Below are 27,963 nucleotides of genomic sequence, written 5' to 3'. Positions count from 1 at the left end.
AGGATGAAATGGCAGAAACAATACCGAGTTCTGAATTTAAGAGAGCATTAAAAGATTTAAATGGCAGAAAGGCTCCTGGAATAGACGGAATACCTGTAGAATTACTGCGCAGTGCAGGTGAGGAAGCAATTGATAGATTATACAAACTGGTGTGTAATATTTATGAAAAAGGGGAATTTCCGTCAGACTTCAAAAAAAGTGTTATAGTCATGATACCAAAGAAAGCAGGGGCAGATAAATGTGAAGAATACAGAACAATTAGTTTAACTAGTCATACATCAAAAATCTTAACTAGAATTCTATACAGAAGAATTGAGAGGAGAGTGGAAGAAGTGTTAGGAGAAGACCAATTTGGTTTCAGGAAAAGTATAGGGACAAGGGAAGCAATTTTAGGCCTCAGATTAATAGTAGAAGGAAGATTAAAGAAAAACAAACCGATATACTTTGCGTTTATAAACCTAGAAAAGAAATTCGATAACGTAGACTGGAATAAAATGTACAGCATTTTAAAAAAGTTAGGGTTCAAATACAGAGATAGAAGAACAATTGCTAACATGTACAGGAACCAAACAGCAACAGTAATAATTGAATAACATAAGAAAGAAGCCGTAATAAGAAAGGGAGTCTGACAAGGATGTTCCCTATCTCCGTTACTTAGTAAATAACAACAAATTGTGTTTGTGTGAATGAAAAGAAGAACGGCTAAGTTTACTGCAGAATTTTTGCAAATGAGATATATTAATAGACTGAAATGTTCTACATTACTATAGAAATGGAATTCTCAAAATTATAATTTTCCGCTTACATTTACTGTATAACGGTTTTAAACAGGATAAATATGTAAAGTAAAAATTCTATGCTTGGGAATAGTTTTGTATTCATTGTATAAGGTATAAATATAAGTGAAGAAACGTTTCCCACGCTGATCCCTGAAATATGACAAATATTTCATATTTAACGAAGTGATGTAATATTGTTTATACAAAATTTAAGTCTATATGGTAAGAAAAATCATAGCTCGATTACAACAAATATTCATTTTGTTTTCAGTATCTTGATTAGTTATTCATACACCAAAGTTATTCATATTTTATTTAGATCCGAAACAAATTTGCTTTAAATGCCTTTTTTTAATGTACTGTAGCCGCCACGTAACGGCGAGCTTGGAAGATCAGCCTGCACGTCACTGATACACTATTGTTCTCTGAAACATTGCCACACCACGATTAGTAATCTCTTTGTAGCATAAATATGATACAATGTTTTCTTTTTCCTGTTTAGCCTCCGGTAAGGTAACTACCGTTTAGATAATTCTTCAGAGGATGAATGAGGATGATATGTATGAATGTAAATAAAGTGTAGTCTTGTACAGTCTCAGTTCGACCATTCTTGAGATGTGTGGTTAATTGAAACCCAAATATCAAAGAACACCAGTATCCACAATCTAGTATTCAAATCCGTGTAAAAATAACTGAGTTTACTAGGACTTGAACGCTGCAACTCTTAACTTCCAAATCAACTGATTTGGGAAGATGTGTTTACCATTAGACCAACCAGGATCCTGGATGTGGGTACAGCCAGGATCCTTATGACTGGAGAACTTTACCTACAGATGTCAATAAACATAGGCTAAAATGCTTGGTGTGGTTATGTGTGTATTCTTTCCTACAACCCAACATTGGACACTATATAGGCCTGATTTGATCTTAGACCTACACAGTATTTAAGTGTTGCACAATGGTTTCCTGCTACAGAAGTACGAGTTTTACCAGTTTTCTTTTCCCACTCGTCAGATTGCATCAGAAGACAGACTAGGTAAATTGCCATACTTGTTGAAGTTCTAGTATTACTGACAAAATTATTTTAATTAAACTCATTAACTTAGATCTAGAAGATGCTTATCAGTGTTTTCATTTGGTTTGTGTTTTCTTTAAACATGTATAGTTAACAATGTCACTCATCTGTAAATAATTTATTTTACATTAATACAGGTAGCATGCATATTAGATTAAAATACTCAGTTGGCTCAAATTTAAACCGAACTTTCAATTCCATGAAATTATTTCACTAGTAAAAAAAGGGAACAAGCTTAAGAGATTGGTGGGTACTTGTAATGGTCATTTCATCAATGTTTGATATATTAAAATTAATTTAATGATATTTTTCACTGTAATGTGGATTTTATCAAAGAAATAAGCAATTCTTTTTGAAAATGAAACTACACATTGACAAACTCTAAGTACTAACTCAATAATTATAATCTATTTTCTTGAGCAACATTAAAGTCTTCAAAAATGTTTCTGATTTTATAAGCATAAGGATGACACAGGTTGTTTGCATTCTTGCAAATGATACACCATCAAAATTGCAACCTTATTTAACAATGTTTTCTAAAAAAAAAGGTAATGGATTATTGATGTCAAAATTTTCTTAAGTTGATAGTTTTTTGGTGTTTAAGACCTGGTAATTCCATTAAAAATTCAGTTACACATTAACACTTTATTCTTAATTTTAGATGGAGGGAAAACAAAAGAGTCAGAGAAAAATAAAAATTAGTTATCATGTATCATAGCAATTTTTCTAGATAAAGAATAATTTAATACATTTCACCTTGTGTTTTACTCCATTTTATAAAACACAATGTAAAAATTGTTATCATCCAAAAAATTTAAAGATGCCATACCCATACTAAAAAAAACCTTTTTATAATCACAAAAGATTAATTTATATTTATTTAATAGCCTTCATAATTTTTATGTTCCACAAAAAAAGTACTGTTTTTGTTGTAAATGAGTTCATTAATTTCTTCAAAAATTTTCTTGATAAAAATACCTGAAAAAAATGAAAATATTACATTAAAAAGAAAAATTTTCAAGGAGTTTGAAATTGTATTCTATTTACACAACACTTATTTGGATAAATAAAAAGAATGGTAACTTATGTTTCTTTACAAATTTATTTATTGCCAAACCAATTAAACCTGGATATTTTATTATATGACTCACAAACCTAGTTCATCATCTATTTATAACATTACATTTCAAAGGCTTCTATTCTTTTCATTTTAGCTAGTGTTCATAATGAACTAACTCTATAAATGTACAACACTCCAGATATAAAATTTTTAAGAAAAACTTTCTAATTCTTATTTCTATATTAGATAATTTTAGACTTCTTGCAGAAGCAAGAAGTCTCCTCCAAAAAAGCTCTCCTTGTTTGTACCAATTTTCTCTGGACTTTTGCATTGTTTCATCTATACTTTATAATTTTATTTCATGAAAAGTAAAATTCAGTAACATTTTGTATGTTACATTCATCTACTGTAATTCCCCATTAACCTCATTTTTGTCATGCTTCAGTGCCTTTTCTTTGAATATTTATCTTCAAATTTAATTTCTCTTCAAACTATAAGTCCATGTCATTCTGAATTTCTTCTAACTTTTTGTGTTTCTGCAAAAACAATACTTATCACTGAATCTTAACATTTTTCTTATACTTTCTCCTTGAATAGTTATTCTACACTTAATTTAACTTCTAGTTCCTGAACAAATTCTTTCTTTTTATAAATTAATAATACCATACGGACCCGCTAAATTGTTTTATGAATATCAGAGGTAGCTTTTCTTTATCTTCTACTCTTACCATTTTTACCCGATTTTAGTACAACCTGTACATGTCTTCATTCCTTATATTCTGCCCAATTTTCCTTAATATATTAAAAATTTTGTTTCATTCTACATTACCAGATTCCTTCTCCAGATCTAAAGGTGCTGTATAGTGGCTCTATTATATTTAAATGTGTCTTCTAAGATTAGTCTGGGGGCCACAATAGCCTACTTTGTGTCCATACAGTTCCTGAAGGTTAACTAATCTTTCTGTTGTAAAGCACTCACATAAATTATTCTAGTGAGTACTTTCAAACATGAGAAGTTAGACTGATAATGCAGTAGTTCTCAGAATGGTCTATTGCTACTTTTTTCATAAGGGTACAATCTTTTTTTTTTTCAATATCTTAGGTTCTACTGTAGATAATTCTGTGGAGTTTCATAAAGCTTCACACATGAACCTTCATAGATCTTCTGTTTCTCCAAAACAAGAGAAAAATTCTGATTGAATATAATATACCATCATATAACAAGGAATGATGGTGGGTAGGGATGATCCCTATTGGCCTATTTATGTTTAAGTCTCTTAGAACTGTTTCAAACTGATCTCAAAATAGAATCTTATCTTTATCAACCAAATCTGATATGAATTTTTTTTTTTTTTTTTGTTTGGGGGCGAAAAACGCAAGTGCATTATCATCGCCTGGAATTTTCTTTAATAAAAAGATAAAATAACTCTAAAATAATAAAACTTATAAGGTTTAAAATTAATATAAATCATATAATAAAATTTATTAAAACAAAAGTCAAAAAAGTGAAATAAAACTCAAAACTAATATCGCAGATGGAGTCTTTAAAATATAAAAGTTAAAATAATAGAAAAAAGAAACTATATAAAACTTACCTAATTCTGATAGGGTATGCAAAAGGCTCCCTTCTCGGATAATAAAATTAAAGACATAGAACCAAAAAAATCAAAATTTTAAGTAAAGGAAAAAAATTCACAAAAACTCTTCTAGCGTAAAAATATATATGACAATATTAAATTTTTTGCAGTAACCTGGTACTACACAAAAACAGAAACATCCGGTTCAAAATTTCGTTATTATTGTACAAGATACCATGGATGTTTCTGGGTAGATTAAATTTACGACGCAACGCCGCATAACATAAGCAGTCTATGAAAATGTGGTGCACAGTCATACGGCAGTTGCATCGTGTGCATAGGGGTGCGTGTCCTCCTGACATTAGGTACTAGTGTGTGATCCTTGTATGTCCTATTCGTAATCGGCAGAGGAATACTTCCTAACAACGAGTTTTTCTGCAAGAGGAGTCCCATAGCAACACTGAATCTTTAATCCGTCAGAGTTTATTATCGATGGTAGTCGCCCAGTCACTTTGACACCTTGCTCTCAGTGATTGTTTTACACGATTAATAAAATCAAAGGTAGTAACTTGGGTGGTGAAAGGAGGTTGAATACATGCTTCTTTGGCAGCATAATCTGCTTGTTCTTTTGTTATGCAAGATATTCAACTAACCACTACTTCCCACCTTTTGATAACAATCTGTGACAATTTCTGCACATATTCTTCTAAGAGATCAAAGGCAGTAGATTTGGTTGATCATTATCACAGTTCTCTACATTTCCAACATTATTTTACTTGAATCAGATCTTCATCTTTTTATATGTGCTTTGATCGCTTTGAAGGGGGACTTCTGAGTCAAAATAATATTGCTTACACAAACTGTCAAGAAGATATGTTAAAATAAAATAATCTTGTCAAAGTGAGTATGAGTCTTCATACTCACTCTGTAAAATCTTGGAGTCTTGCGCTTAAAACTTTGGATTTTGAAGCTAGCGATTGCTAGCCTCAAAGACAGGAGGTACTTGTCTTTCTAAACAAGCCAATCAGCTCTTCTTAGATTGCAACCTTGGCACAAATATATATTTTTTGCTTAAGTATGTTTCAGATCATCTGTCTTAAAAATAGAGTTAAATTAATTGTATGTGGGATGATTTTAAATCTAATAATCATGCAAGATAGGAGGGTTAGAGATAATTGAATTGTATAAAAAAAGACAAACTATTTTATATTGCATGACATCTCATTTTTAAATATAAATATAATGAGAAGTCATCAACTTTGGATTATTATATTTTCCAATTTACTTTTTACGCTGAGGTGGAACATCAAATGTTGTACAGTGAAGAAGGCAATGAATAAACATCACTACCTTATTATTCAGTGTTTGTTATTCTTCAAAAAAGACAAAACTCTGATATTTTCAGGATGACCTGTATCTCATGTCAGGTTACATTCAACCACTTTGTTAAGCGTTTAATATACTTAGAATACACCAGATCCAGATAAATGGTAATCCAAAAACAATGACGATCTATTGTATATGCAATGACATACAAACACATTTTTAATCTTTATAATGTATTATTATTTTCTAATATGGCATAAAATCATAAATTTATTATCTTGCACATTGAAATAAAGATATTATAGGGTTTAGAAACTCACAAAGAATTTGAAAAAAGTTTTCCAATAAATATGAAATTAAAAATCCAAATGAAATTATTATATTGGTAATAAGGTCCTTCATGTTAAGTTAGATCAAATTTGATTGATCGCAGTGGAAAACAGTGTATAAATATCCAGTAATGGAAAATAACTGAAACTTGAAGTAATAAATTACTTGATAAGCAAAGAGATCAAATGTACAAATTTTAATAAAAATAATTTACAAAAATGAGCAGGTAAAAATAATTGCTACCACCTCTAAAATATGTGCATTGTACATGCATATAGTTCTAAAAGCCTGTTTTTTAATTATTTATGAAGTTATAATAACTATTTTACATATCATGTAGACAACATTAAACAATTCATTTTATATTTTTCATGTAGATGAAAATTTCTTCTGATTTCTTTTCTTTTGAAGGGAATGAAAAATTCATAATCTAATGCTTAAATTAAAAAAAAAAATTACACATTATTTGTATGACATTAGTTTATTTTGGTAACTAAATTCCTTCATTTTGAAGATATTTATGAAAAAAAATTATTTGATGTTAAAAGGAATATTCTTGTTCTTAAAAGTAATATTTTTCAGAACTAAGTAAATGAACAAATCTTAAAGTTTCCGAGTACTACAAAATCAGTTTCAAATTTAATTATTCTTATTTTGTAAAGTTTATACAGCATAATTATTTATATAAATTATACAGCATAATTATTTTTTTTAGTATTGTGGCTATTATAAAGACTGAAATTATTTTACTTTTGTCTGTTTTAAAACTTGGTTTTCTAATATCATTTTTTCAGCAAATGAATTTTAATGAGCTTTAGAAATAAAAGAAGAATAATCTAGATTGATCAGATAGTTTTGATAAATTTTTCTTTAATATAGGAAAAGTTTTTCTTTGACCCAGTTTCAATACAGAAGTTGTTATTACTCAATACTTTATATCTTATTACATTATTGTCATTGTACGTAATCAGATGTATTTCAAATTTTAATATAATAAAAGTTACAAATTATTTTCTGGAACTCAATTCAAGATTATACTATTTATGTTATTGCACTGTTATGAGTGGATACTTTTAAAATGTTTGTCATGTCTCTGAATATAGATATAAATACCAATATAATTGGTTCTATTATGCTATTTTTGTGCTTGATCTTCTCCAATATGGCAATATTGGATACACAATAAGGCATTATTGTGTTTTACTGCCTTATTATGTTTTCACCATAAATCTGAACCATTCCCTAGTTTCTCTAAGTTCAACCTATTTATAAAAGTAAATTATTTAGAAAAATCTTCAGTATATAGTTAAGAAGTAACTTTGTAACCAATGTTGCTTACCACAAACAAGTAAATTGCAAAGATTGATTACAGCCTTTTATTTCATGAAAATCGCTTCTGATGTGTAGTGCTGAGTCACCTTCTGCATTAGACCAATGCCTCTGAGCTTTAAAACATTATATTACAATCTTCAGCAACGTGACTCTTTTCCAGTGCTATATAGAATATTGGTTGAAGAAGGGAATGATATCTTTGAACAAGAAAATGAAATTAAGTCAGAAGACTACATAAAAGAATATGATAAGGATTCAGTTGGAACAAGAGGGTCGTAGGTGATGAAGAATTAACAATAGAAGATGATCACAGAAAATTCAGCAACAAATTTTTGGAAATGATACAACCAAGTACTGTAGTGTTCTGCTTTTACATAATATGAAAATACAATTTCATTAACTTAATTAATACATTAAACATAGGTGATGCAAAGTTGATCAAATCATTTATTAAATGTTAAAATTATTTTTTGATAATGACATTTTAGAAATCTTAACCAGATTTGTTGAATATGTGATAAACTTGTATTTATTTATTTGTGTATGCTGCCATCTAACGGCTTAATAGATTATGCATTAAGTCTAATGTGATATGCACATCCATAGTCTTTCTTTAAAACCTAATAAGTTGTTATCAATTAAAGTTTTTGAAAAGGGAGTTGTACTAATAAATTAAAAACTGTGTATTGTCAATTTTCATTCTCCTCATGTCCTATGGATTCTTTTATAGTGAAATTCAACTCGTTTGTACAGTTTTAATTTTTCAGAAGGAAGCACTCAGAATAACTTTGCTTTGTACAGTTATTTAATTCTTATATAACTATTTTTAAAGAGCTGCAAATAATGTAACTTCTGAAACTTTGTATGTATAATTTCATCATTTGCATAAAAAGGTACTTAAATAATTTGCAGTGTAACAAATATATTTATTTCTTACTTCCTAGAAATAAAGATAATATTCAGTGTGTAGGATTTCATTATATAGTAAGTAGCCTATAATTTTATGGCTAATTTATTCAATAGAATTTTACATAATTAAAAAAAGGTGAAGAAATTTCAAACATTTAAAAGTAACCTTATTTTCCCAGAAATCTTTTTTATTTGATTACTGATTATCATCATTTTTTTATTCCATTAATGATTTTCATTGTCGGCTCCGTGGCGCGAGTGGTAGCGTATCGACCTTTCATCAGGAGGTCCCGGGTTCGAATAAAGGTCAGGCATGGCATTTTCACACGCTACACAAATTATCATTTATCTCATCCTCTGAAGTAAAACCTAACGGTGGTCCCGGAAATTAACAAAAAAAAAGAAAAGATTTTGGTCAACTCAGTTCTATACAAATTTCTTTAAATTTTATATTACTATATATTTATAATTTATTTTACATAACAACTGTGTATGTTTTCTCATTACAATAAAAGTATTTCACTGATATTACGTAAATAAAAATAAGTAATTTCTCCTCTAAATAACCTATTATGCTGAAACTTCAACTATATTTTATTTGTAACATTATTATGATTTCAAGAAATACAATTACTGATATGAGTAATACTACCTGTTTAGAAATGTAATATATAACTAATTTAAAAAAAAATGTGTTAAATTTTACATGACTTGTACCATATTTTATAATCACGAGAAATTTCTGAACAAAAATAAACAGCAAACGCCCAGTACTACGGAAATCCCTTAGTTTCTTTATCGTTAATGCTATTTCTTTTTTGGCTATGCAGATCTTTATAATTGTACAAACTTTCAATCTGTAAACCGACTGAGTATGATTTGTAACTTCTTTCTTAACCGACAGAGTGCACTACTTCGACTATCAAACACATCTGGTATAACCTTAAGTCAGCTGTTGTAGAAGGATAACCCAAATTCAAAGTAGAGTGGAGTGTCAAATGCTCAGTGCAGGTAGGTTGGTATCTGTGACCGATCAGGTTATGTTCTGGTTTGTCAGCGCAGTTCTAGCTTAGTTATGTCATCCGCGTGAAAGCTGTTGTTAATGTGTCCGAAAGAAAATACTTTTGATTGAATAATTTTCTCAGTTAGTATATTATTCTGTTTCGTTATATATACGTATACACTTTTGTTTTAAACTAAATTTTCAGTTGCTTATATTTTACTTACTTAATTTTACAAAATGTTTAGTCGAAAAATAAAAGTAAAGAAAATAAATGAGGATCTTGATAAAGAAAGGAAAAAATGTACTTTTAATACATTAGAGTTAACAAATCTGCTTGATGGTGGTCCAGAAAAAACCAAAGAACGTATAGAGCTTGGTAAGTTATTGAAATACTATTACATTCGTATTTACTTTTGCTTTAAGTTGATCTAATTATACATCTTGATGATTGTTACCTATTTTTAACTGAAATGCTGGGAAACTGGTGAATATTATTTAGTTTTAATATTGAAATCATTGGATGTATATTGTTATGTTATTATATTTGTCTAGAGATAAAAATTACTTCTTTTACAGAGGAAGTATTTTCTTAATGTATCTATTATAAGTTGTGGTACTAGGTGCTGTTGCTCTTTGTTACTTAACTGTTGTCTTAAGAAAAATAAAAACTTGAAAGTTGTGTATTCTTATTAACGCGGGAAGATTAATATACATTAAAGAATAGTAGAATTATTAATTTCTATCAGAAGACTTTAAAATTATAAATGGTTCTTCAGAATTCTTTCTGAGCTAGTTATTAGAACTTTCCTCATCCGAGTTTATACGAGCATTGTTACTAATAGTGCACATCTTAAAATGTTTAGTGTAAATTGAGTTAATTAATTTAGTATATTGTTTTTGTCAAATTTATTGTGGTTATCAATTTCATGCTGTATAAGTGACTTGAGATCTTGGTATTTATGTGTTGTGTAAAATTTTCATTTTGCAGATAATATTTTTAGAAATGTGTCATATTTCTGAGATGATATGCAAAAGTTGATTCTGTTGTATGATACAGTTTGTGTATGTTATTTGTATCTGTGGGTAAAATTGTATTTAGTCTATCCCATGTCATCTTTCTTTGCAATCACTGCAACTTTATTTGTATATTTCTGTATTGTTTTTGTCAGTGTGGGTTTTCTTAATATTCTCTTTGATTTTAAGTATTTTAACAAAAGTAAATAATGAAATTTGTTACAGATTTTCATAGAATGTATTTAAAAAATTACAATAGCTGTTTAAGTATACAGGACATTCATCCAGTTTTACAAACAGATTAGTAAAACTAAAATTAAATAACATTAAGAAATAAATAAAAAACCAAAAGAGTTAAATACATAAAAATTAAAAGCAATAACTGGGAGTGTATACATATATCTGTAATATATAAATTTAACCGAAAATACTGTTGATAATTCAGAAAAAAGGGCAGTACTCACAAAAATATAAGAAGCCGATCATGTATAAGTTCAGCTATAGAAAACTATTTTTATGCATTTTTTTTTTATTTTGAAAGTGATTCAGTGCTTTTTTTATAGTATGTTTTATACATGAGTAAGTTAGTAACTATGAACGTAAGTTTTTTTTTCTATGCCAGAGTAGGCATTTCTGCCATTTTATTCCTCACAACCCAACGTACAGCCGCCATATTAACATGGTTCTTTTCAGTTACCATAGGTAAAGTTGCCAAACCCACCGGGTTGGTCTAGTGTTTAACGCGTCTTCCCAAATCAGCTGATTTGGAAGTCGAGAGTTACAGTGTTCAAGTCGTAGTAAAGCCAGTTATTTTTACATGGATTTAAATGCTAGATCGTGGATACCGGTGTTCTTTGGTGGTTGGGTTTCAATTAACCACACATCTCAGGAATGGTCGAACTGAGAATGTACAAGACTACACTTCATTTACACTCATAATATCATCCTCTGAAGAATTATCTAAGCGGTAGTTACCGGAGGCTAAACAGGGAAAAGAAAAAAAAAAGGTAAAGTTGCCAGACATACAAATTTATGATTGGCTGTTATTTCTTCTTCGTTGCATAGGACACACTGTAAAGTCTCAGCCACTCCTATTCTGTTTAGATGGTGTCGCAAATCATGTCCAGTGGCTAGCCTAAAACGTGCCACTGCTACCATTCTAAAGTGGTAAAGAGGTAAAGTCAGTGGAGGTCATTTCTTAGGGTCAAGCATTGACGCTCAGCATTTGTCACCACAATCTCTAAAATCTGCTGCTCTTGCCCCCTCCATGATAGCACTGCAGACCATTTGTTTTGCACTATGCACTGAAATAGGCAGGATGGGCTGTGGTTGTCATGCACCCACCTGTGCAAGGCAATCGATCCACTTTTTCATTTCCATAGATACCACAATGGGCTAGAATCCATTGCATCACTAGCCCATTTACGGTTTTTAGGGTGAACATGTTTTTTCAGCACATGAGTAGACAGCGGTTGAGTAGAGGCAATCACAAGCCAGTGCTGCCTTTGAATCCAACAGCAGCATTATCTTTTTTTTTTTTTGCAGCATTCGTCAATTTTACCAAGGCCAGTGTAATACCAGCAACCTCTACATCAAAATTTGTGGCATTTTTCCCAACAGATGCTGAAAGTTGGAACAGGCTGGTATACACCTTCTTTTTTATTAAAGAGGTGAAGGAACCCCATTTCCAGGCGCCAACAGGTTGTGCCAATTATAACCAAGGGTGTATGTATACCTGCGCACTGTTGACTAAACCTCCACCCCTGGCTTACCTCCTTCCTGGTACTGCTTATAAAAGCATTTCGTCAGAAGAAGAGGGAATTGCTCGCACCTGCAGTCATAACAAACCAACAGGATGTCACACACCACTGGAAACAACACATACAGCACATCAAATACAAACACCGACAAGAATCATGCAGAAAATTAGACAGCTTCTAAAATTAACAACCATGCGATACACAGCCACAGCAGTCAAGACAGAAATCTCAAATAGTCACACCACTTAGCAGTGGCTGCCATCAGACGCTCGAGCAGAGTGTCCCTGGCCTCATCACACCTAGGTGACCCCCCCACATGTATGGGAATCTTCTAGGCAATCAGCCGAGAACCTGTCCACCCCACCTCCCCTCTGTGCTCGCCAGCGCCATTTTCCTCCGCTGTGTACACACCTACGCTTGCATCAGTAGCTGATCCATTGCCACCTTTTATTTTTGTTCCACAGGAGTCAAGGATTTGTTGATGGGCATTATTAAGTTTAAAGTAAATGTAAAAGGATATGTCCAAAGCCATGTTTAAATAAGTCTGGCAGAGGCTCTCTTATTATTTATTTATTATTATTATTTATGAACATTTTAAAAATAATCTGGGATTGACCTTCTAAGAAAAAAATAACCATTGTATTTCTTCTTTTTTTTTTTTGTCTTCAGTCATTTGACTGGTTTGATGCAGCTGTCCAAGAATCCCTATCTAGTGCTAGTCGTTTCATTTCAGTATACCCTCTACATCCTACATCCCTAACAATTTGTTTTACATATTCCAAACGTGGCCTGCCTACACAATTTTTCCCTTCTACCTGTCCTTCCAATATTAAAGCGACTATTCCAGGATGCCTTAGTATGTGGCCTATAAGTCTGTCTCTTCTTTTAACTATATTTTTTCAAATGCTTCTTTCTTCATCTATTTGTCGCAATAACTCTTCATTTGTCACTTTATCCACCCATCTGATTTTTAAAATTCTGCTATAGCACCCCATTTCAAAAGCTTCTAATCTTTTCTTCTTAGATACTCTGATCGTCCAAGTTTCACTTCCATATAAAGCGACACTCCAAACATATACTTTCAAAAATCTTTTCCAGACATTTAAATTAATTTTTGATATAAACAAATTATATTTCTTACTGAAGGCTCGTTTTGCTTGTGCTATTCGGCATTTTATATCGCTGCTGCTTCGTCCATCTTTAGTAATTCTACTTCCCAAATAACAAAATTCCTCTACCTCCATAATCTTTTCTCCTACTATTTTCACATTCAGCGGTCCATCTTTGTTATTTCTAATACATTTCATTACTTTTGTTTTGTTCTTGTTTATTTTCATGCGATAGTTCTTGCGTAGGACTTCATCTATGCCGTTCATTGTTTCTTCTAAATCCTTTTTACTCTCGGCTAGAATTACTATATCATCAGCAAATCGTTGCATCTTTATCTTTTCACCTTGTACTGTTACTCCGAATCTAAATTGTTCTTTAACATCATTAACTGCTAGTTCCATGTAAAGATTAAAAAGTAACGGAGATAGGGAACATCCTTGTCGGACTCCCTTTCTTATTAGGGCTTCTTTCTTATGTTCTTCAATTCTTATTGTTGCTGTTTGGTTCCTGTACATGTTAGCAATTATTCTTCTATCTCTGTATTTGAACCCTAATTTTTTTAAAATGCTGAACATTTTATTTCAGTCTACGTTGTCGAAAGCCTTTTCTAGGTCTATAAACGCCAAGTATGTTGGTTTGTTTTTCTTTAATCTTTCTTCTACTATTAATCTGAGGCCTAAAATTGCTTCCCTTGTCCCTATACTTTTCCTGAAACCAAATTGGTCTTCTCCTAACACTTCTTCCACTCTCCTCTCAATTCTTCTGTACAGAATTCTAGTTAAGATTTTTGATGCATGACTAGTTAAACTAATTGTTCTGTATTCTTCACATTTATCTGCCCCTGCTTTCTTTGGTATCATAACTATAACACTTTTTTTGAAGTCTGATGGAAATTCTCCATTTTCATAAATATTACACACCAGTTTGTATAATCTATCAATCGCTTCCTTACCTGCACTGCGCAGTAATTCTACAGGTATTCCGTCTATTCCAGGAGCCTTTCTGCCATTTAAATCTTTTAATGCTCTCTTAAATACAGATCTCAGTATTGTTTCTCCCATTTCATCCTCCTCAACTTCCTCTTCTTCCTCTATAACACCATTTTCTAATTCATTTCCTCCGTATTCAATATACACAGTAATTACTGTGTGTATTAAATTATATTAACTGCTTCTCTTAATGTAAGATGTTACGTTTGGATAACTGTGGCCCGGACATCCTGTATTTATATTTTCTTTTACCAGATTTAAAAACTGCAACCTTGCAGATTTTTTGTAACTGTATTTATGGGTTTTTTTTTATAATTAAATCTAAAAGCTGAAACCTTGCTTTGTTTTCTTTAAACTGAATATTATTTTTGTGAACCATTTCAGAGGTAAGCTTTTTTCCAAGCCTTAGTGGGAATTTTTTAGAATCGTAATTGACGTTTGTTTGCAAATTATTATCGCATTATTTCCTAAATACAGGAGTATTTTTCAGAACATTTTTTTTTTAATGTCTCTCCATCCTTCTCTTTGTGGAAATCCTTGTTTTTATTATCACAAAAACATTAGTAAGCTTCTACAAAAACTATGGCAAATAAATTATTGTTTCATCTTTTCCTTTCAACAACAGTAAGTCCTTTCTAAAAACCATCCTTATTTGATTTTTATGTGGTGCTCACTCAGAGTTACTGTATGTTTTTTTATCGGAATTTAAATTTAAATTCAAAGCTTCATCGAGGTAGAAAGTATCTTTCCTTGACGATCCGCTTTATTTCAGTGGGTTCCTTAGCACATCGTCGAATTATGTCAATCTTTTCAGTTAAAATACTTTTCCATATTTTTATATATATTTTTTAAAAATTAACCATTAAGTCTGATGTTTTTTTTTTGTTTTTTTATTTATTTAATTTTTATGGGCATCGACTGCTAAGGTCATTAGCCCTCGTCACAATCTTTAAAAGAAACTACTATCACCATCTGGATCGTCATATGTAAGGGTGTAAAGGGCCCTTACATTTTATTTAAAAGCACAAACTACACAAAACATTTAAGACATAAAGACAAGGACAATCACAAACACTTATGGGGTGTAAAGGGCCCCAATATTAAAATTTGAGATAGGTTCCCAAAAGACCATTAAATTAAAATTAAATTAAAACTTATCCTACCATATCTTTCTTTCTTTCTTCTACGAGTCTCATTTATAGTTTGTTTAAGCACCCTCGGGGCGACCAGAACCGCCGTTGAGCAGTATATCAGTCGCGCCAGGGTGCCGTGGCAGTTGAATCCTTCTTATAGACAGGCTATAGGCATGCACAGCGTACACCCACAGCCTCGCGCCCTCAATCCACCCTTGAGGGTCCCCCATGCCATCATCGGACACACCCCGACTCACTGCTCTTGAATGCAGGTGAGCCAAAATGGCCTAGGCAAGAGGGCTACCTCCCGTCACTACACGTCCCACGTTTCAAGAGTCCCTTATGTATATATGCATACGTTTAAAATTAAAATTAAACTTATCAATACCATTTTTTCTTTATATATATATAAACTACCGCTTAGAGTTTCTCACAGCTTAAACTTTCATTTTTATAGACTTTTAAGAAGTCCACTGGCGTGTAAAAATGCAACTATATTTCCTTCATTTCCATTATCCAGATCAGCAGTAATATTATTTCTAAAACGGAACCTCTTTCTGAGGTCCTCATATATGGTACACTCTTCTATAAGATGCTTGATTGTCAGTGTTTTATTAATAACACCGCACATTGGTCTCACTTCGCCGATTAGCAAATATAAATTTGTTAATCGCGTATGACCGATTCTAAGTCTGGTCACCGCTACTTGTTCACGGCGAGTCAACTTATAGTCGCTTTTCCATTTATAAGGAGAAAATTTTACTGTGTTTAATTTTGTATTTAATCTCCTCCATTCAGCATTCCACTTGTTTTTTACTATGTTTGTTAGACGGTTTTTAACATCTGCCACTCTTACAGGAAATGCATCCAAAACATCGCAGACTGTTGCCTTTCTGGCAGCTTCGTCTGCGATTTCATTACCTGTAATACCAGCATGCCCCGGAGTCCATACAAATACGCATCCTCGTTGTTTTAGTACGTATAAAATGGACAGGATGTTTGCAGTTAGGACATCCTTAATGTTCTTGTTACGAATTGCGACGAGTGCACTTAATGAAACGGAACATATTAGCACTCTCTCTTCGCAATAGTGTTCAGTGTAGCGAAGAGCTTGCTGAATTGCAGTGAGTTCTGCCGTGTAGACACTGGCCACATCTGGCAGTCTCCAAAAGTGGGTTTCTTCATTTACATATATCGAACATCCAACACCATGTTCGGTTTTAGAACCGTCAGTATAAATTCTAATATGTTCTTCGTATCTACTGACGGTTGCCAAAAATTCCTGCTGGATGATCACTTCTTTTTTATTTCTTTTTTTTTTTTGTTTCTTTTTTATTTCTCCTTGAGAGAGATCCAAACTTGTATTTACCGCTGGCAGGAGCCATGGCGGTATTTCTCTAGTAGAAATTGCCAATGTATCTGGAATGGCAACTTCATATATATTTCTTAATTCGTGGTACCTAATTCCGGCTGGTCTGGAATAGGTAGCACGACGTTCGTATAATGCAGCCATGGGATGATTCGTAAACAATTTATTATTTATATGAGCAGGGAAAGCCCATATATTTGCTGCATATCTTAACAAGAGGATCTCTCTTCTATAATGTAGTGGCATTATTCCGGCTTCAGACATCAGACTAGCCGCCGGACTTGTGCGGAAAGCGCCTGTTGCGTATCTTATTCCGCTATTATGAACTACGTCTAACTTTCTTACGTGCGACTTTCTAGCGGATGAATATACGATACATCCGTAGTCTAGTTTAGATTGAATCAATGCTTTATACAATCTTAATAATGTCTCTTTTTCTGAGCCCCAATTTAAGTTCGATAAACATTTTATAATGTTTAGGGCTCTTTTGCATCTATCACTCAAGTCTGATGTTAATAGCCAATTAACGTCTTCCGTGATAAAGTTTTAAAGATATGTTTTGTTTTTTTAATTGCTTTTACTCTAATTTTCCTACGTAGGAATTTTATTTCACAAGAAAAATTTATGTTCTTTTGTACTGATGACGGTTTTGCATACATTGTTCAACAACGTTGTTTATATTATTGGCTGTACTTTTTTCTTGGTCAAAAATTTAAAATTATTTGCAATTTTTTTTTTGTTAAATTATTGTGTAAATCGAGCTATGAGATACACCCGGCATTTCAAGAAGTATTTTGCAATATCATTTTTGATTAAATAGGATATTCAATAGAACAGCATTTTAATGCGTTTATAATCATTAGTTTTGTATAGAATTAATTCATCAACCGCGTTTATTTTTTCTAACCGAAGAATTTATCCTATAATCGACTACGAAAAAATGAATCTGTTAAGTTAAAGTTTTTAATTATCAGAAACCTAGAAAGAAAAATGACTGCACTCATAAACACAACGTTTGTAATGATTCCAATTTACATACAAATACACAATTGAATTTACAGTAGAACAAATGGAATGTATGTATATCGGGGCTTATTCCCCTAGTATTATTGTGCACAGCCTGGACATAAGTCCCTTTGTTACTGGATCTGAGTAATTTTAACTGACGGTTAAAACAAATACGTGATTAAGTTTGTTTTATAATGGACGCAATGTCTTTAGATCAAGGATCTTTAACGTTGTACTGGTACAGTTGGGAGAATTGCAAATATATTGGGGTCTTTTATCCCGATACAATTCATCTTCAGTCCTTCCTCTTCAGTGGAGGCCTTTCGGTGTTGGTAATTTTCATTCCGTCTTACCGGAATGTGTCTGATAAGATCCTAGTTTGATGGCGAGGAATGCGCTCTCTTAAAGAACTGCATTGCGAGGCTGAGGCAGCTGTGTAGTTGAATAAACTAAGTGAAACGGGTTTTACACTAACAATACCATCAATAAATGACCCCTCACACATTCTATAACATTGACCCGCTCTCAGCTGAAGTGGTATATCCTATGCTACTGATAAGAAACAAAATTATCTTCATATCTTTTTTGTAGACTGTGTAATTTACGCTTAGGAAAATTATTTGTTGGTTAAAAAAACAATTAGCAGATAAGAACCATTGTATTTAATGAAAATTAAGTCTTGAAATGCACGGAAGAATTTTTAATAAAAAAATGATAAATCGGGGGGAATTGATATTGTTAAAAAAAATTACGCTGAGGATAGATGACATGGTAATAAAAAATAAATAAATAAAGTAAAAAGTTTGCCATGCAGTCATCAGTTTCGACTGCACAGCAGACACAATTTTCGCTGAAGTCGGCGACAAAATCTGTCCTTCTATCAGGTACGGTTTGTAAGGGGGTGGTGTGTGAGTGATGAAACAATGTGGTTGTGTCTTGCCGACAGTTAGTAGTTATTTTGTTGTCATAGCAACGCTTGCTACTACTATTCTAGTTGAAAAATTCGAAACTAATCATTTGTCTCATGTAGTGAGTGAGTGTGCAGTGATTGTTCATAAATCGACTTTTTCTCAATAGTTTAAGTTTTCCTTTTTGTCAGTAGAACAGTTTTTTTTTCTTTGTCACAAATTATTAATGCTCCTACTGTTTTTTGTTTTTATTTTTTTCCTTTTTGTTCGTGTCTGTGAATTAATCGTGAAATAATAAATGCATTATTTGTGCCGGGTAAATTATGTTTTATTAAATGTAGTTAAACAAGTTTTAATAATAATTGTTTACTGTAGATCAAATCAAATATGGCTCATAGGGGGAAATAAGCCTAAAACAAATAAGTAATTCACAGTGAAGAAGAGGAACCGTAGACTGGTGTCCTTCCTAATAGATGAGTTACTGGTACCTATTCGTAATTTATACGACAGTAGGTATTTAGCTAAGAAAAAGTGTTAAAAACCAAAAAAAATTATAAACTTTTCCTTTATTTATAACTTATTTGGAGTAGGAAAACGTAACAATAGTTTAAAATAAATTCAAAACATTTTTCAAAAAAACAATTACGTCATTGTATTTTTTATTTGTATCTTAAGATTTGAAATTTCAAAAAATTAACTACGAACACAAATTTTCCTCATTGATATTGGATTTATAATTTCAGAAGTGCACTTTACAAGTTCAAAAAGTTCATTGGCATAATCTTTCAACTTGCAGAGATCAGATGATGCCAATTTACATTTTGTCGGAACAGGTTTTACACACGTCTAGACAGAAGGGCAGTTGGTTGTCATTGGTCTCTTTTGGCGCTTTCCACAGGTGGTTCTCTTTATTTCTTGTCTTCTGGTTGGTGGCCGTGCTTCATTGTTTCCTAGGACCCCTCTAATAATTGTTTTCAGTGACCGAGGTAGAGTAGCTACACGGCCAGGGATCATCAAGCTATCTTGATGACGATCGCTGGCACCGGAGCTGGCAGTGATGGACCACCTATATTCACGGGCTGGAGCACCAGGGTCGAAGTCCCTGGTCCCAGGGACTTCGACCCTGGTGCTCCAGCCTAACACTACCTAACACGGGCAGTAGGTAACGACTGATGAAGTTTGTAAATAATTTATTTTTTACATACAGTTGAAATACAATAAAATAGTACATATTAATTGACGAATGATAATAAATATTTGTTGCGTATATCACAACATGAATGAAACTGCAACATAGATCCACAAATTGATGAAAATTATGCATTACCTACTATAATGTAAAAAATAAGTTATTTGAATACTTTATATACAAAATAGTAAACTGAAAGCATTAAGTATGACAGGTTTAAGTTTACTTTTAATATTATCAACAATATTTTCAAAGGAAAAATGATTCTTTATCGAAGCCGAAGCCGGAATCCCGACCGCGGCTTTTTTTTTCAACGGAACCATATTAACAAATAGATAATTATCAGATTAGAATTATTACTTCTTTATATGTTAAATAATATATCAACTTTAGAAATTTTTTTGTTCATTAATTAAATTTTTATTACAATATATATGATATTTTTCCAAATTAGAAGTATTGTAAATATCGAAGATTTTCATGAAATTGTTATGATTGTATTATTATTATTATTATATGTATCTTTAGCACATGTGGAAAGTTTAGGATTAGTCATACACACGTATATCAAGTCGCAATCATCATAGACTGTATATTCCCTGTTTATCAAATTTGGAATCATATGATTTTTTATTAAAATTATTATTAATATGTTTAATTAATTTGTTATTAGCAACAGATTCAGGTGTTAAGCCATTTTTTAATATATATTTTCTATTCTTTTACAAAAATGTGAATATTCATTTTTTTTTCTGTCTTCAGACATTTGACTGGTTTGATGCAGCTCTCCAAGATTCCCTATCTAATGCTAGTCGTTTCATTTCAGTATACCCTCTACATCCTACATCCCTAACAATTTGTTTTACATATTCCAAACACGGCCTGCCTATACAATTTTTTCTTTCTACCTGGCCGTCCAATATTAAAGCGACTATTCCAGGATGCCTTAGTATGTGGCCTATAAGTCTGTCTCTTCTTTTAACTATATTTTTCCAAATGCTTCATTCTTCATCTATTTGCCGCAATACCTCTTCATTTGTCACTTTATCCACCCATCTGATTTTTAACATTCTCCTATAGCACCGCATTTCAAAAGCTTCTAATCTTTTCTTCTCAGGTACTCCGATCGTCCAAGTTTCACTTCCATATAAAGGAACACTCCAAACATACACTTTCAAAAATCTTTTCCTGACATTTCAATTAATTTTTGATGTAAACAAATTATATTTCTTACTGAAGGCTCGTTTAGCTTGTGCTATTCGGCATTTTATATCGCTCCTGCTTCGTCCATCTTTACATTCTACTTCCCAAATAACAAAATTCGTCTACCTCCATAATCTTTTCTCCTCCTATTTTCACATTCAGCGGTCCATCTTTGTTATTTCTACTACATTTCATTACGTTTTGTTTTGTTCTTGTTTATTTTCATGGATAGTTTTTGCGTAGGACTTCATCTATGCCGTTCATTGTTTCTTCTAAATCCTTTTTACTCTCGGCTAGAATTACTATATCATCGGCAAATCGTAGCATCTTTATCTTTTCACCTTGTACTGTTACTCCGAATCTAAATTGTCCTTTAACATCATTAACTGCTAGTTCTATGTAAAGATTAAAAAGTAACGGAGATAGGGAACATCCTTGTCGGACTCCCTTTCTTATTACGGCTTCTTTCTTATGTTCTTCAATTGTTACTGTTGCTGTTTGGTTCCTGTACATGTTAGCAATTGTTCTTCTATCTCTGTATTTGAACCCTAATTTTTTAAAAATGCTGAACATTTTATTCCAATCTACGTTATCGAATGCCTTTTCTAGGTCTATAAACGCCAAGTATGTTGGTTTGTTTTTCTTTAATCTTCCTTCTACTATTAATCTTATTAATTATTCTTTTAGATTTCATGGAAAAAAATTAAAATATAAATTCTTTGTCCTCAATGACATCTGATTCCTTCAATCATTAGTTATACCCTTTCGTTCATTATAAAGAAGACATCCTTTTTGTAGTCAGTATGTAGACCTATTTTACTAATAAAATTTATTAAAACAAAATTATAATCATTGACAATGTTCGTCCACAAAGCTTTTGAGGTACCTATTTGATCAGAAAAAGATTCTAAGTTTTTTTTTTATTATAAATTTTCATCAGTAAAAACCCCATCCCATTTGTTTTTTAGGTATGCTCGGCTCCTTCAATTTTATAATTTTTCTTTTTCTTTTTTTGTTACATTTTTTTTTACGAAAACATGTAATTGACTACATTGTTTGAAAGATAGCCAAAAATTAACAGATTTTTGTTTGCACTATCGGAGAAAAAATAAGGAAAAAACTTGTTCTCGAAAAAATTGACGTTTTCATTTAATAAAATATGAATTTTAATTCTTTCCGTTCAGTTTCTCTAATTTTAAATACTCTACCTATATAATTAATTGTCTATGCAGGTGTTTCACCTGTTTTACTAATTCCATTTCCTCGTTTGTATTATTTTTTGTTATTTGAAAAATACGGTGTAATATTATGCATATCTGATTAAAGAATAAGTATAGAAGAAAATAACTACAACCGGATAATATTTATAGAATTTTAGGTTTGTTGCAACAGTGAGCGTTGCCCTTTTAACAATAGAAGGCCATTTTCTTTCCGCCGTTGCTTAATTTTTCTTTCTATTTCGTTATTAGAAGCATTTATTAATTAATTACAGATTGCGTAACGTATTTTATCGAGGTAAATTCAAGAATCCGTGCAAAAATTAATAGTTTTCAGGTACGTTACTACTTATCCAGGTTTTATTACAGTAGAATTTTATTATATTTAAAGAGATTGTCGATCTGCGCGGCGGGAGTAGTAATGTCTTAGCCTTTTATCCGGAGATCGCGGTCAGGCATGGGATTTTTCACATCCTGCTAATTTCCATTTTCATGTTCAAGCTTCTGTGGTGAATTAATTATCAATCAAAAAAAAATTTCTTACTTTATTAGAGTAGGAGTTGTGAAAAACATTGCGTGATTCGCCTAGGTGTAAGAACTGTGTTGGGGGTGAACTTTTGCATACCGCTTCCCACAAACAGTAAAATAAATTTTCTTAATTTTTTTATAATAAATTTTCATTAAAAAAATAATCCTATTTGATATTTAATTACATTCTTTCCTCTTAAAATACGCTTTTGTTCGTTTAGTGGTTTTGTTTTTTTTTTTTATTTAGTTTCATTTTCCATTCATTGTTTTATTCTATTTTTTATTGAGTCGAGCTATCAGTTGTTTCCTTCAGTTTTGGATCCACATGAATCTGTCAGTATCGCTATTTGCTGCCGCAGTCATATTATAATAGTTTAAACTTTTTCTGTTTGAAACTAAAGGGTTTTAAGATTTGGACAATTTTAAATTGTTATTGAAAATTTAACCGAAATTGTGTTAAACTCTGTTCTTTTTACCGGCTTTAAAATAACGAAACTCTTCTTTCTCCGTCTCGTGAAAATAATTTATTCCATTTCCCAACAGATTTTAAGATTTCGAGTTATTTTTTTTGAGTATAAAACTTTTAAATTTTGACTCTGAATAAAGATAAAATCTATTTATCTGTATTATTAACTACATTCCAACTCTTGTAGTTAAGAATTTCTTCAAACTGTTATACCTGACCATTCAATGAGCAATTGACATATTTTTCGCTTAAAATCACGCTTTATTATCAATTAAAACGATTCAATAATGTTACCTTTTTTTACATCTGCCAGTAACTTTTTAACGGTTGAAAATTCTTTAACTACTTTCATACTTTAGTTACTGATATCAGTTCTTTCCCAGATAAAATTAATTTTAATTTGTAATCTATGCTTACAATTTTATATTCTTTATTAAATTATTAAATGACAGAAAGGCTCCTGGAATAGACGGAATACCTGTAGAATTACTGCGCAGTGCAGGTGAGGAAGCGATTGATAGATTATACAAACTGGTGTGTAATATTTATGAAAAAGGGGAATTTCCGTCAGACTTCAAAAAAAGTGTTACAGTCATGATACCAAAGAAAGCAGGGGCCGATAAATGTGAAGAATACAGAACAATTAGTTTAACTAGTCGTGCATCAAAAATCTTAACTAGAATTCTATACAGAAGAATTGAGAGGAGAGTGGAAGAAGTGTTAGGAGAAGACCGATTTGGTTTCAGGAAAAGTATAGGGACAAGGGAAGCAATTTCAGGCCTCAGATTAATAGTAGAAGGAAGATTAAAGAAAAACAAACCGACATACTTGGCGTTCATAGACCTAGAAAAGGCATTCGATAACGTAGACTGGAATAAAATGTTCAGCATTTTAAAAAAAATTCAGTTCAAATACAGAGATAGAAGAACAATTGCTAACATGTACAGGAACCAAACAGCAACAGTAACAATCGAAGAACATAAGAAAGAAGCCGTAATAAGAAAGGGAGTCCGACAAGGATGTTCCCTATCTTCGTTACTTTTTAATCTTTACATGGAACTAGCAGTTAATGATGTTAAAGAACAATTTAGATTCGGTACAATGGTACAAGGTGAAAAGATAAAGATGCTACGATTTGCTGATGATATAGTAATTCTAGCCGAGAGTAAAAAGGATTTAGAAGAAACAATAAACGGCATAGATGAAGTCCTACGCAAGAACTATCGCGTGAAAATAAACAAGGACAAAACAAAAGTAATGAAATGTAGTAGAAATAACAAAGATGGACCACTGAATGTGAAAATAGGGGGAGAAAAGATTATGGAGGTAGAAGAATTTTGTTATTTGGGAAGTAGAATTACTGGACGAAGCAGGAGCGATATAAAATGCCGAACAGCACAAGCGAAACGTGCCTTCAGTAAGAAATATAATTTGTTTACATCAAAAATTAATTTAAATGTCAGGAAAAGATTTTTGAAAGTATATGTTTGGAGGGTCGCCTTATATGGAAGTGAAACTTGGACGATCGGAGTATCTGAGAAGAAAAGATTAGAAGCTTTTGAAATGCGGTGCTATAGGAGAATGTTAAAAATCAGATGGGTGGATAAAGTGACAAATGAAGAGGTATTGCGGAAAATAGATGAAGAAAGAAGCGTTTGGAAAAATATAGTTAAAAGAAGAGACAGACTTATAGGCCACATACTAAGGCATCCTGGAATAGTCGCTTTAATATTGGAAGGACAGGTAGAAGGAAAAAATTGTGTAGGCAGGCCACGTTTGGAATATGTAAAACAAATTGTTAGGGATGTAGGATGTAGAGGGTATACTGAAATGAAACGACTAGCACTAGATAGGGAATCTTGGAGAGCTGCATCAAATGACTGAAGACAAAAAAAATTAAATTTTGCACGAACAATCGTGTGCTTTAACCGGTAATTAATTAACACTATTTCTATTTATGGTACAGTAATTTAAATATTGTTAATGTTATGATAATCATTTCTGAGAGAAGTTTGGACAGAATAATAGTTTTTGTCGTTCATTCATTCATTAACTTATGGTATTTTTAAATCGATGCACATATTTGTGCGTGAACACCAGGATGAAAATGTAAATAAGGCGTGGGGAAATAGTAAATAACAACAAATTGTGTTTGTGTGAATGAAAAGAAGAACGGCTAAGTTTACTGCAGTATTTTTGCAAATGAGATATATTAATAGACTGAAATGTTCTACATTACTATAGAAATGGAATTCTCAAAATTATAATTTTCCGCTTACATTTACTGTATAACGGTTTTAAACAAGATAAATATGTAAAGTAAAAATTCTATGCTTGGGAATAGTTTTGTATTCATTGTATAAGGTATAAATATAAGTGAAGAAACGTTTCCCACGCTGATCCCTGAAATATGACAAATATTTCATATTTAACGAAGTGATGTAATATTGTTTATACAAAATTTAAATCTGTATGGTAAGAAAAATCATAGCTCGATTATAACAAATATTCATTTTGTTTTCAGTATCTTGATTAGTTATTCATATTTTATTTAAATCCGAAACAAATTTGCTTTAAATGCCTTTTTTTTTAACGTACTGTAGCCGCACGTAACGGCGAGCTTGGAAGATCAGCCTGCACGTCACTGCTACACTATTGTTCTCTGAAACATTGCCACACCACGATTAGTAATCTCTTTGTAGCATAAACATGATACAACGTTTTCTTTTTCCTGTTTAGCCTACGGTAAGGTAACCCACCGGGTTGGTCTAGTGGTTAACGCGTCATCCCAAATCAGCTGATTTGGAAATCGAGTTACAGCGTTCAAGTCCTAGTAAAGCCAGTTATTTTTACACGGATTTGAATACTAGATCGTGGATACCGATGTTCTTTGGTGGTTGGGTTTCAATTAACCATACATCTCAGGAATGGTCGAACTGAGAATGCACAAGACTACACTTCATTTACACTCATACATATCATCCTCTGAAGAATTATCTAAACGGTAGTTACCAGAGGGTAAACAGAAAAAGAGCCTACGGTAAGGTAACTACCGTTTAGATAATTCTTCAGAGGATGAATGAGGATGATATGTATGAGTGTAAACGAAGTGTAGTCTTGTACATTCTCAGTTCGACCGTTCCTGAGATGTGTGGTTAATTGAAACCCAACCACCAAAGAACACCGGTATCCACGATCTAGTTTTCAAATCCGAGTAAAAATAACTGGCTTTACTAGGACTTGAACGCTGTAACTCTCGACTTTCCAAATCAGCTGATTTGGGAAGACGCGTTAACCACTAGACCAACCCGATGGGTAAACATGATACAACTACGATGGGTAGTATCATCGCCACTCCAAGCTCGTCGTTACTTGGCCGCGACGTAGTACAGTCAGTTTGTATTTTTATTTGAAAATCCTTACCTACCGATTGATGTTTTTTCCATATGTTTGGGGAGAAGAGGGAAGCTTAACTCCAGATTTTTAACATCCCCCTTCCATAGATTATTGAAAAACTCAAAAAGTTTTTGAAATGCGTTTTTCTCTGAATCTATGGATTTTAAAGAAACATTTTTCAAACGAAAAATGTAGAGGACATTTTCCTCTACAATTAATGTCTTAGAAGTTATGCCGTATAATTTGAAATTGAAATACTAGGTGGCGCTGAAGTTGTAAAAAAACGTGTTTTTCGGTTTTTCCCCGGAAAAAATTGTTTTTCGTCTATATTGCATTTGAAAAAGTTGTTAATCTTAAAAAAACAGGCAACTTTTATTTAAACAATTTTCTTGTACGACTTACCGTTTTGGAGCTGTAGCTTGTGAAAGTGTGAAAATGTTGTGAATCGGGCACGTGTTCGAAACCGGTCTAGTCGCTGAACAATGCCAATCTCCCCGGCTACAGTAACAATAGGACCGCTGCGTTGCCATTGACCGCTATAACTCTGGAATGCTAAGTCGTACAAGAAAATTGTTTGAATAAAAGTTGTCTGTTTTTTTAAGATTAACAACTTTTCCAAATGCAATATAGACGAAAAACAATTTTTTCCGGTGAAAAATCCTGAAAAACACGTTTTTTACAACTTCAGCGTCACCTAGTATTTCAATTCCAAATTATACGGCATAACTTCAAAGACATTAAGTGTAGAGGAGAATGTCCTGTACATTTTTTGTTTGAAAAACTTTTCTCTAAAATGTATAGATTCAGAGAAAAACGCATTTCAAAAACTTTTTGAGTTTTTCAATAATCTATGGAAGGGGGATGTTAAAAATCTGGAGTTAAGCTTCCCTCATCGTCCCTAACGCATGGGCAAAAGATCAATCGGTAGGTAAGGATTTTCAAATACGACCTATTTTGATGACAAATTGCCTGTACTAACGTGTAAGCCATAAATTTAAATCCCTTAAGCGACTTTCTTCAGTGACACTAACGCTCTTGTTTGTGTTTTGTTTTCAACATGTTATTGTTTATGTTAAGTGCAAGTGTACATTTGACTAAAAACTGTGTTATATTTGTATTATCTTTTCATTTATTATGTCGATGTTTGTTTTTATGAGTTTTTCTTATATTTCATATGTACGATTATGATTTGGGCTTTTTACTACTTCCTGTACGAAGTAAAGGAAGTATTGTAATCGCGAAAAATTTCGGATTGCATATTTCAACGAAATATCCATTTTGA

At 32.1% G+C, this 27,963-nt stretch overlaps 1 protein-coding gene and 1 long non-coding RNA gene across 2 annotated transcripts in view; one reads left to right on the top strand and one right to left on the bottom strand.

Annotated features, from left to right (window-relative positions):
- Positions 1–2,526: 2,526 nt before the first annotated feature.
- LOC142317471 (uncharacterized) lies at positions 2,527–9,294 on the bottom strand. Its single transcript, XR_012754754.1, has 3 exons — positions 9,106–9,294; positions 7,487–7,676; positions 2,527–2,832 (listed from the first exon to the last, which is right to left on the bottom strand). It is a non-coding gene; the product is annotated as an uncharacterized LOC142317471 (long non-coding RNA).
- A 64-nt stretch (positions 9,295–9,358) lies between these two features.
- The window catches only part of LOC142317462 (acyl-coenzyme A oxidase 1-like), a 153,351-nt gene continuing 134,746 nt past the window's right edge, over positions 9,359–27,963 (top strand). The window contains exon 1 of the mRNA XM_075354032.1: positions 9,359–9,767. Coding sequence (XP_075210147.1) covers positions 9,629–9,767 — 139 coding nt within the window. The 5' untranslated portion in view covers positions 9,359–9,628. The remainder of the gene's footprint in view (positions 9,768–27,963) is intronic.

The sequence above is a fragment of the Lycorma delicatula genome, chromosome 1 (genome assembly GCF_047948215.1).
Source record: "Lycorma delicatula isolate Av1 chromosome 1, ASM4794821v1, whole genome shotgun sequence".
NCBI classification, from domain to species: domain Eukaryota; kingdom Metazoa; phylum Arthropoda; class Insecta; order Hemiptera; family Fulgoridae; genus Lycorma; species Lycorma delicatula.
This window is presented reverse-complemented; position numbering and strand designations above follow the sequence as displayed.